The 12,026-nt window shown below is 40.0% G+C and overlaps 1 protein-coding gene across 2 annotated transcripts in view; it reads left to right on the forward strand.

The window, feature by feature from the left end:
* Positions 1-12,026, forward strand: part of palm3 (paralemmin 3) — a 30,772-nt gene that overhangs the window by 13,804 nt on the left and 4,942 nt on the right. For both annotated transcript variants that reach the window (XM_032500851.1, XM_032500860.1), the window contains exons 2-5: positions 3,996-4,048; positions 5,321-5,401; positions 11,354-11,454; positions 11,943-12,015. In XM_032500851.1, coding sequence (XP_032356742.1) covers positions 4,004-4,048; positions 5,321-5,401; positions 11,354-11,454; positions 11,943-12,015 — 300 coding nt within the window. In that variant the 5' untranslated portion in view covers positions 3,996-4,003. The remainder of the gene's footprint in view (positions 1-3,995; positions 4,049-5,320; positions 5,402-11,353; positions 11,455-11,942; positions 12,016-12,026) is intronic.

Consider the following 12,026-nt stretch of genomic DNA (forward strand, 5'->3'; position numbering starts at 1 on the left):
GTTCCACTACAACAATAGACTCTTGAACAGAGACCGTGTTAATGTTAATAGTAAAACCTGTGCTGTTTCTACTATAACAAGTGAATAATGTCGATTGACAAATCTAAAGGTTAACTAAGCATTGTCGCACTAATATACAATGTGCTTCTCTCTTCCCTCTGGATTACCGTTCCTCCTTCCTCTGCTTAAAAATGTTTGGCCATAGCACCTGCAGTCCATTGTTAGACTTGGGGCCCTATCTTGCACCCGGCGCAGCGTGCACAGAGCCCAACTCAAGTGTCTTTGCTAATTTTAAGACCGTCCAGGGCCCATCTTTGTGTTCATGGGTGTGCTGGTCATACAGGGAGGTGTGTTCAGGTGAGTTCTTTGCGTATTGCTATCTTGAGGAAGCAGGAAGTGATAGCGCCATTGACCAACCAAAACATGGTCTAAAGTCAATAACGCAGCATTTCATTGTTATTTTTACAGCGCATTAGTAAAATGTGCCGAGGATAGGACAGTGCGCGCACACTATACTTGTGACGCACACACAGGGAAGAGCAGCAGCACACAAACATACAAAAGATCGGGGCGACCTCTAGCTCACCCAGTAAGAGTGTTCGCCTCATATAGGCAGAGGCCTGCAGCAGCCAGGGTTTGAATCCGACCTGCGGCCCTTTGCTGCATATCACCCCCCCTTCCCCTTTTCATGAATATCTAATGTAATACAAGGAAAAGCCCCAAAAATAATCTTAAAAAAACAACATACAAAAGATTACAACTAAAAATATTAAGGTGCTAATCCGCCTTCATATTAGCAATGCGCCATGGTACAACCGCAACTGGCTTTTAACCCTTGTGTGGTATTCAGCTCAAATTGACCCATTTCAAATGTTTACAAGATGAAAAATGGTTACATTTTTTCCTACCTGAAAATCCATGGCCTTACCTTATTTTCTGTGATAAATATGTATTCCTGACTCAATTAAAAAAAAAATATATATATATATATATATTCTGGATATGATCACTTGTGTTTTTTCCATAGTGGATTTTTTACATGAATTATAACCTTTATGACAAAAAACGAATCACACTTCCATTTTGAATTGTGTTCTAGTAGAGACTAATTGCATTCCCTAAACATATATGTTCTCTCATTTGTTTGAAATTGAGAGAAGAAATTGAGAAAGACAATATTTGTTAAAAGATTATGAAGCAGAATTGTTTTTAAAACCCCAAACAAGTCACGGGTCAATTTGACCCAAGGGGTACGAGAGGGTCCCGAAATTGAAGACAATACAAGGGTTAAAGAGAATGGAAGATAACACTCTGACTGGTTTATTGCGTGTTACGGCCAACACACCCTAAGTACAACCCTTTTAAACCATGTGCCTGGCGCACAGACCCTATTATCCGCCGTCAAACAACTTGCTCAACTGTGTGTTGGATATAAAGTATTGCCTTGAAAACCAAAAACCAGTAGGGCTTTAGTAAGTTTTTAATGGAAGTGAAGCGGATTTTAATCATCTAAGTTTGTGGCCATGTGCCATATTGGTGTTTTACTGCTACTGTTTGGTTCTGAGATATGAGATATAGCTGAGATATCGGATATACAGTAGTGAGCATTAACAGAGTCAAGGGTGAAGGAAACCAGTCCCACATCACATTTGTTGGTTGCTGTGCGTTCTAAATACCACACAAGAGGGTTGTGGGAGTTGTGTGAAAATTCACAGTTAGGTGCAAAAATTGGTTTTAAAATGTGGACACTTCCCAATAAACAACATCCTTTTAAATGAAAGTATCCAAGATTGCAAGATTTGGTCTGGCTGGTAGCAGGTTGACCTGAGTTTGCTTGATAATGATCAGGGTGAAACTGAGTACACTTAATATAAATGTCTTGATTCTTCCAGTTCTTCAACAATCTCGTTTTCTGTCTGTGTTTAGTGCCACAGGTCGTCCCAGTTTGTGGACATAAAGAGAATCTGAATCCCAAACCACTTTCTACGTTTCCCATCCCCCCTCATCTTCTCTTTCTCTGCCGCTCCTCTCTCCAACCATCTTGACTTTCTCTGCCTCTTAACTTTTTGACTTTGTCAGCCTTTCCTTCTCTACCCTCCTGTATCATGTCTAATTATCTGAGGCAGTGTGTGTCTACGGGGAGCTCCTCAATACCTCCTCATCAAAGCCTCTGTTTGTGTTTGCTTGTTTATTTCTGACTGCTATTCTAGGCGCTCTCCTGGAGCCCTGATGAGATACAAGCCTTCACTCCCTATGGAAGCTTATACTGTAAGCTGTCACTGCACCTCCAGTCATTCAAAACTGCCAAAATGACTGCGGGTGGAGCGTCTTCTGGTAGGAATCCTATAGTATCATAGACTGGCTAACGTTACTGTTAGGTGATGCTAAGACCATGTTTTGGCTACCCCAAAAAATATTTAGAAGTTTGACATCTTTATTAAGCAGTTATAGTGGGGTCACACATTCTGACGGCTGCTACTTGTCCTATATGGTGACATCTGAGGTACTGGCTCTGTGATGACTCAGAATAACCACAAATGTCCAGATTAGTGTGACGGGATGAAATACTGTTACTACTCCAAAAAAATGTTTAGAAGTTTGACTCTTTTATTTATCATTTCAGAGAAAATGTACCTTAATATATTTAATTAACTTTCAGATAAACGTGTGTCACTATGCCTGAGGTGGTTAACATGGTCACCAGCGGGTTTGCTCTCTCATCTCGAAAAATAACAAAATCTTACAGCTTGCACCCGTGAATGTAACGTATAAATCTTTACGCCGTTTGCGTAGACGCTCTTTTTTTTTTTTTTTGTCCTGCATTGCCCACCACGGACGGGAAGACAATGTGCAGCAGCTGCCTCTGCGGTCACAGTTCTGATGCAACACCGGCATTGCAAACGTGTTTGATGGATCCAAATAATAGTGTGAGCAATCTTATTTTTTTTTTTAAATTTTGTAATGCTTTAATTGTGGTCATACAAAATAATCGTGATTATGTAAAAAGAAATTGCAGTTAGACAATTATTTAATAATTGTTACAGGCCTTATGTTCATGTGTTTAAAGCTCTGTGATGCCGACTAGCATCACAGAGCAACTGTGACAGTGTGTTATTTCTTACTATGTGTTTTTTGGTGTTGGACAGTTCTCTTTACACACCACACTGGATTGACACTGACTGGAAGATTATTGCTGCCATTGATTTTAAGGCTACAATTTCCAATAACCGTGTTTTCACTTTTATTATTCTTATCACAGTCTTTTTTTAATGAAACCCACCCAGTGCAGCATTCCATGTGTGCTAAAAATAAGTGTTTCTCTGTTCTGGGAAGTTTACTAAAGCAGAGTTATGGCTTGTGATGGCAGGAACTCACTAATGACTGAGTTGCTGGGAGCTTGTTGCTATGTATGAGTCTTGTCTATGCTCTCTCATGTTCCTTTTTGGGAGCTCAAATATTGTCCCATTTAGTGTCAGCTGCAGGGGAAAACAAATATTGCTTGTATTTATTTTCTTCAAGATGCTATAGGCTGTGTCATGACCGACACGCAAGTCTTAATGGGGGTGTGGGGGGGAAAAGGTTTTGGTAAGGGTGTGGAGGATTGTGGGTCATGATTCACGAAGGCACGTACAGCCATGATGCTTGTCCAATTGCATGCTTCACAAAGAAGTCCTGTGTCTGACCTTGTGTCGCCACTAATCAGCTGCCTCTATATCCTCTGATGTAGAACATTTGGGACTCCAGGAGAAATGCTGTTTAATTCTCTTCTTCACACACTCTTTAGACCAACCGGCAACTACATTTGCAAAGAATCGAAAAAACAGGCCATGCAGCACAAAAAATGAATATTGCAACATAAGAAAATGCTAAATATGGTTTTATGAGAATTGCAGAGGATGAATCTGAAATAATGGCCCGGGAATAAATGGATATGATTCTTGTACTCATATTTGTTTAACCTCTGACCTCTAACCTTCAACCCTCCTGTATCACAGGTGCCAGGATGGATGAGACGGAGAAGTACAATCAGCGACTGAAGGCCATTGCTGTGAGTCCACACACATTTATCAGTGTATAGACGAATCCTGGTAGAGCGCGCACCTATATTGCCGCAGAGGCCCAGGGTTCAAATCCGACGTGCAATGTCTTCCCCGTCTCTCTCTCCCCTTTCATGTCCAAGCTGTCCTATTAACTAAAGGTGGAAATTCCCCAAAAATATTTTTTAAAAACAAAGAAGAAACTTGGTGTTTGGTTTAATAACGGCCGGCACAACCCCCTCAGACTGACTGAAATGTGGAAGTCTAAAAGAAGTAGTTTGAAATTGTTGAAAATAAGATTATCCTGAATGTGAAAAGTTGTGTGGGGTGTGCTGACTAACCCCAGCAAAAATTACTTGTTAGCTGATTAAAATCATCAACTATCCTGAATTCTTGATTTGAAATCTGAAGAAATGCATAATTTAATCAAAAACATGCAACACCATTGAAGTCATATTCCAGCTGCTAAATTTAGTACCAATCTAGTGGTGTGATGGCTCACCATTGGCCTGGTGTAGGCAGGTTGCTCAGTCTTTGTTTCAGTCTCACTTCTGGTCTGTGCTTTTTTGGCAAGCTGCTTAGAATGTGAAAAATAACATGAGCATTTAATGGAGATTTATGAGTAAAGTAAAATTGAATTCATAGAGCAATGGCTTGTGACCTTTACATTCAGTTAAAGCCGCTGATAATACAGATGATTTCTACATGATATCCTGGTCAGTCTCTTGCCAAAAAAGCTAAAAAAGTAAAATCACAATCAAGTCAAGTGAGGTATCTACTTCTCTCCACTTCAGATTTGACTTCACAGAGAAAGAGAGGAAACAAAGTTAGCTCTCTGAGCTGTCTGTAACTTCTAAATAATATATTGAGTGTTCATTGTGGTGAGCCAGGGTGTCCCGGGTCCCATGAAAACAATACCAGGTTGCCATGGGGACAGCTGCTCTGAGCATTATGGGATATAGAGTATACCTGATGTCTATGGTGAGTGTGTCCTGGTGACAGATGGTTGACCAGGTGTCCCCATTTTACTCTTTCAGTGATGTTTTATTCACTGCCGTCTCTTCCCTTTCTTTTTTTCTGTTCATTAATTTACATAACCGCTTGTTTATATGTATATGACTGCTGATCTGCCGAGTTTCTCCATCTTTCTCTTCATTTGAATAACATTGTACTCTCCTTGCTCTCACTCTATCTCTACAACAATAACAACTAACAATATGTCTACATTGATTCTCTTTTTTTTGTGTGTGCAATTTCTCTCCTACCATCCTTTTGTCCTTCAGGAGAAGCGTCGGCTGCAGGAGGAGCAGGACAGAGCCAGGAGAGACATGGAGGATGAGAAGCTCAGACTACAGCAACTCAAGGTCTTACATACACACACAGGATGATCTAACACGTCTCATTAGTTCACAAACACACACACGCAGTCTTAATTTCACTCAGCCCAAATCCTCTGGAGACTCATTTCAGTTTGATAGCAGGATAGCCCCAAAATGTGTTTTGTATTCACACACACACACACACACACTATACAACCTGCCACACTTCCTGATTCTGCCAGTGTCTTGCAAGGTTAGAGGCAAGCCTTCCTTTGCTGAAATCAGTTTTTATGTGAGTGTTTACACACTCTGCATGTCACAGAGCTGCTCTATTGTTTTCACATCATTTCCAGACTGGCGTTCCTACTTCCTACTCCACTGTTGCACTGCCTCACAGGCCTGGGGCACATTCCTCAAATTGTGTGAATTCTGTGCAGCGTGTCTTTGTGTGCAAGCGGGTATGCATGTGTGTGCCCATGTGGTCATGCAGGAGAATATTTAGCATATGCTCACCTTATTAATGTGTTTGTGCATTGTGCTCCCAATGTGAATTTGCATCTATAATTTAAAACCATTATGTCAAGGCTTGCTCCATGATATCATAGCTTTCAGAACATTCAGTAGCTTTGACATTGCCTCTAACTAACCCCAGGGTAGATCTAAGGATGTGATAGGTGGGAGCAGCAACTTATACACAGCTCCTGACCTGCACGGAAGTTTAGAGAGGACTGTGTCCAGTCAGCCAAAGGCGCAGGGAGGGGAACAGAGCAGGGCTTGTTCTGTGCTGCAGGAAAAAACACAGAGATGGTTTTGTGACTGGCTAACAGTTGCCAGATATTGGAAACATTGGGCCATGGGCTGGAGGGGAGTATGGGTTTTCAGATTTTTCAGTTTTCATCTCAGTAGTAATGAGAAGCTTGCAGACACCACTTGGCTGTAAGAGAAAGTATAGCTGCTGTGAGTACTTTGTACCGGATTTTATTGGATATAGCCACTTATTATGATAAGTGATAATCTTGGCAATTTCATAGATTAGATTTACTACAGTAAAAGTTCCCTGCAGACAAACTCTGTTTATTTTCACTTGTCGGGGTCAGTTGCAGACCAGTGTTTCTAGAGCTGACAAGAATTTACTGTCTTGCTCAAGGGCACTTTACCTATGCAGATGCTTTCTGAAACAAGTTGTTGAACCAAGGTCAACTGGTTGCAACATGGCTGCCATACCTACATGACCCTGCAGTCCCGGTTATTAGTCCTGACGTACAGGGGAACACAAATGGTTTATTATGTTTAAGTGAAAAATATGTCTCCTTCTTGACGGTGTCCTGCTTACATACTACTGTATGTTAATTAAGTGTTTAATATCTTCCCTTGTGCAACAATTTGAAAAGTTTCCATTCATTTTCAGCGGATCATCTTTAAAAGTTGTTTGTGAAGAAGAAAACAAAACAGTTTCCCAAACTCTGCATTAAATATCTTTTTATTTCCTGGAAAAAGAGCAACTCACTAAATTAATAATAACTAATTACACAACTTATGTTCTTTTGGAGAAAAAAAAAAAAAAGAGTAATTTTTCCACCTTTTTGTTGATTAAAAAATTACATCTATACGGCTAGCACTATTTAATTAGTTCAGGTGAAATAAAGCTGTTTTACTCTAAAAACAGTATCGAATCACTTATAGCTTTTGCATTTTGAGATGGACTATCAGGATTGCATTAGAAAATGTCAGCAGTGGGCATCTTCATTGGGCCACGTCTATTTACTGGAGTGGTGAAGGAATAAGATGAGAGTAAAACGTGCACACATATGCTATACATTTATGCTATACATATATATCTCTATTGCCATTTCTTTCTGTTGTATAGCTGAGATGAAGACTGGTAAGATGGTCTCACAGGTGTTTCTCATTCTCCCCAATTACACTTTTACATCCTCATAATAACCCTCCCCATCTCAAGTTCTCTCTCTTGTCATGTCAATCACTTATTTACTATTCCTCACAAATAGTGTAGTAGTAATTAATATATACTGAGATTTACATTTTTGAGTCATCGTCATTTTTCATTGTAACCACTAAGTGTAATATGGCATTACTGTAATTTTTGTATCTATGCAGCAAATTTCACTTTGGCTTTGTAAGTAAACAGTACGCTATGTCCTAATTCCACACTATGTACACACTCTAAGCAGGATATGTAGTGAGTTCACAATAGAAAAGTGACAATTATAGTAATAAATATATATTCAAAACAGTCACTATTCATACAAATTTGCTGCTGATGCACGTGGTATTTCCACAAAGACCTGTGTACAAAAGAAATGAAAGACCTGCTTAAAGCTGGAAAAACATTTAAATTTATCCTTTAGTTCAATGGCAAGGGCAGATGTTGGATTGATAACGTGAATTGTTGACTAATAACTGCAAAACTGGTACTACAGTATAAAGTTAGTATGTGTATAAATAGTTAGTATGTGGTATAAACTTTGGACACAGGGATGTTGTCATGGTATGGGAACTGTTTTTTCCATTTCATTGTGTATTTTCTTGTACTTTCTTAGAAATAGAAAAATGGACTAACTGGGAAAAAAAAACATTTTACCTTCCAATATATACTACATTAACGGCAATAACATAACTCTCTACAACATGCTCAACCAACAAAGCTCAGTCTAAAAAGTTTTTACACAACAACATAGACAAAAACAGCAGAACAAGCAGCATTGGCTCTGCACTAGCTTTATAAAATTAATCATTTTATTGCATAAAGTGGCAAATAAACATGACCCAAACAGCAGAGATGTTGTTTATAGACAGCATGACACACTAGCCTACATCAGACAGAAATTATACGGCAGCGACAGGATCAAAGAAAACTTAAAAACTACTCACTCACAGATAAGTTATCTTTTTATTTAATGTGGGCAACACACAAACGCGTTTTAGCTAGAAACCATCATCAGTGTTCACGATTTTCTTACTATGTTACTACTAGGTTACAAGAAGCATGAAACACGTTTTACTTAATGTTACCTCTGTGAGGGCCAGCACTCAAACTCCCCTCTCGCTGATGGGCTGTCAGCTCCGCAGGGCAAATGCCTGCACATGCTGCAGGACAGCTCGTCTTTATTTACACTCTCTTCCATCCGAGAATACTGTCCATACCACTTTAAAGAGAAGCCTTTGTTGTTGCCTTAACGTTTAACGGTACATTGATTAACACACCCATGGTACATTGTGTAAAAAGCCAGCTAGCTAACGTCAGCGGCTAGCTAACCGGACAGTCTGCCTGCTGTTACCATAGCAACCACATATGTTCTGAAGGCTTTCTAATAGTTTGATCCTAATTCTAAGGTTTAAAGTTTTTTGTTTTAATCAGAAGAGAAGACACATGAGCTAAACTCACACAACTAGTTCTGTTTCTATTTCTTTTTTCTTTTCTTGTTTTTACATACATTTTAATATTTTTTGCAACAAAACATATTTTGATCAAATTTGGCTGGACTGGCCAGTGAGTAAAGTGGGCGGGCCAGTGCCGCCCTGGCCCATTACTGACTACGCGCCTGCTTTGGACACTCAAATAATATGGTGGAGGGTAAATAAAGTGCCTATCGCTACATATTTACAGTCTACGCAGTAACTTCAGGGCTGTCTGTACACGATCCCTGCTGCCTGCACGATCCATCCTGCACATACGCGAGATGTTCGTGCATGCGCAGATGATCATCATGATGTGCGAGGATTTACAACACTGCACAATCTGTTCCCATAGACAGTTAAAGAAAGTCTGTTCCATAGTAGCGGTCTGCTGTTGGCCTCCACCGAAAAGTTAACGTTAGTTTAGCTAACAGCTAATTCGGCTAACCACTAGCTGAGAAAGCGTGTAAAAAACCCTAAAAACTGAAAAAAACTGTCAGTTCTACTTTACTTGTGATCATTTAAAATACGTTATTTTCGACGGAATAAAGCTGTCAGCTAGCGGTTAGCCAAAACAGCTGTTAGCTAAACTAGCGTCAGCTTCCCGGTAGAGGCTGTCACTACCCAATGTGAGGCGAGTGCAGATTTGAGTCACGCATGCGTCACTTTGCGACGAGTGAAGCTGTGAGTTGCGCCTGCATCACTTTGCGACAAGTAATATACAGGATCTTAATGAGAGACTTCTGTAATGTCAGTACAGTAAAAATGGACCTACTTAACCAAGTTTGTTCACTGCTGGCTACAAGTTAGCAATCAACACAGTTTTGAGCTAACTTTAGCAATCAAACAGTCATATATAGCTAAAACGTTTTTGAAATGATTTCCATCTTTTGTTATTGTTCGTAATGAGAAAAGTTTATTTCATGGATTTGAGCATGCAAGACTCAAATCTGCACTCTACTCACATTGATTAGTGACAGAGGATAACCGTTCTCTTAGCTAATACATCAGTACACGATCTGTGCTGCCTGCACAGATCCGGATACGGCACGATCTGTCATAGTTGTAGTGGTCAGCCGTTAGCCTCATGGATGTATTAAGAGAATGGTTAGCCTCCACAGGGTAGCTGACGCTAGTTTAGCTAACAGCTATTTTGGCTAACCACTTGTTGACAGCTTGATTCAGTCTAAAATAACGTTACTCAAACTAAAAAGTGGAAAAAGCAGGCTACAGGAGAGAGGAGAGCCTTACCCCCTTGGTTGTGAATCGTCGTACATCCTGATTATCAACTGCGCATGCACAAATGTCTTGCACATGTGTAGGACGGATTGTGCAGGCAGCACAGATTGTGTACCAACACGGACAATAGTAAGCTTACATTGTAAGCTAACCATTGTAATAAGCGGGATAATGTAGAGCGAGGCGGTCATTATAGCAACCCCGACAGGGTGGTGCAGGACCCCAACGCAAAGCATACACATAGTTAACAGATCAGGAGTGATAATGGACACAGCTTCTCTCTTCTTCTCACCATTCTGCCACCAGCAGTTAGTTTCAGTTGAACATTCTGTTGCTAGTAGCAACCTGCTGGCACAGTTGTGTCGCGTTAGCAGTTGGAGTTAAACTGAGATTGTTAGCTTCATCTACCACTCTGTGAATAAGCAAATATTGACAGGCATCTTTTATCTACTGAAAACATACCCTTGTTGGACCATTACTTGTAGGTAATCAATATATTACAGCTTTTCTGTGACTGTTGTTTCGAGTGTATGTAATTCTAGATGTTAAGGTGTTTTTCTGGTCAGCTAGTTAGCTACTGTAGCTAAGTGCTTACCAGGCTAGCCATATCATAATTAGCTAGCTACTAAGCTAGAGTTAGCTGGCCATTGCTTCAACAGTTTAGTTTGGTTAATGTTAATTTACTGTTGATTGCTTGAGGTAATACTTTGTTTCTGATTTGTAACTAGAGCTTGATCTGTAAATTGGCCGCCTGATATTACCGACCTGATATTACCTTATAGATATATCCAGTGGTGAAAATGGGGCTGGGGTACTCTAAAAAATTTGAATAATAACTGAAGATGTTTGTACATTCACAGATTGTGTTAAATTAAATCAATTTTACTTAAGTGCATTTCATGCATGTTACAATAATGGAGGATATTCTGGTAAAATCAAGAGCCAGATGCTTATCATATGCAATTTTATATCTCGGTATTGATACGTTTATCTTGATATAATAGGTTTTCTGAGAAATCAATAGAATCAACAGTTTATGAATAATATCACCAACCAGGTCTGTCTGTTTTGGCTTATCCAGCAAATTTAGCCCCAAATCACAAAAGTCCATCACAGGGATTACAAGAACATACAAATCCGATATTGCCAATAAGCACTTTTACTCATTGATTTGCAGTGCTGCTCACAATGTTCTGATACAACCAGAGATATTAGAGGTATAGCTACTGTGGTAAAACGGAGCTGTATAGCTAAATCTGTGACGTTCAACAAATTAATATCATCTGAATATACTGTCTCAACATCATGTTCCTCTTCCTCACCTCCTCTTTCTTACTCCAGAGGAAGTCTCTGAGGGACCAGTGGCTAATGGAGGGAGCTCCCTTGTCCCCGACCTCCCAGAGCCCCCGCTCCCCCCTTTGGGGCGCCCAGGAAAATGAAAAGTACACTCTCTCTCTCTCTCTCTCTCTCTCTCTCTCTCTCTCTCTCTCTCTCTCTCTGTTCCCTTTTCTGTTTTGTTTTTGTTTATTTATTGTCATTATGTATGATTTGGCAAAGTTGAATTTTAATTCTGTCAGTACTAAACTGAACCCAGGCAGATATTGAGAGGGTGATCCTACCTGCACACTTGCCACAGACAGGGCTAGACTTTTCTTTATTGCAGTGGACAGTGTTGTCCCTGAGACCTACACTGCAAGATACCAGTGTCATTATTGCCAAGGTCTGCAGCTCTGCTACACTTTTCAGGAAGACTCCTCACACACACCACACATGGTCTCTAGGGGAATTTAAACGTCCCTACTGTAGTGTTACTTAGATCCTAAAATAAGGCTATAATCATTTTTAAGCATCACATTAAAACAAACTAAGAGTGTATTTTTTTTTGTATAGATTGGATGTGTTTGTTTTTATGTGTATGCATATATTACAGGTTGCAGTCAGAGAGTCCGCAGTCGGAAGAGGAGGAAGAGAAGCTGAATGAACAGATGAAGCATGGCAAAACAGTGAGGAACAC

This window comes from Etheostoma spectabile, chromosome 2, assembly GCF_008692095.1.
Source record: "Etheostoma spectabile isolate EspeVRDwgs_2016 chromosome 2, UIUC_Espe_1.0, whole genome shotgun sequence".
Taxonomy (NCBI): domain Eukaryota; kingdom Metazoa; phylum Chordata; class Actinopteri; order Perciformes; family Percidae; genus Etheostoma; species Etheostoma spectabile.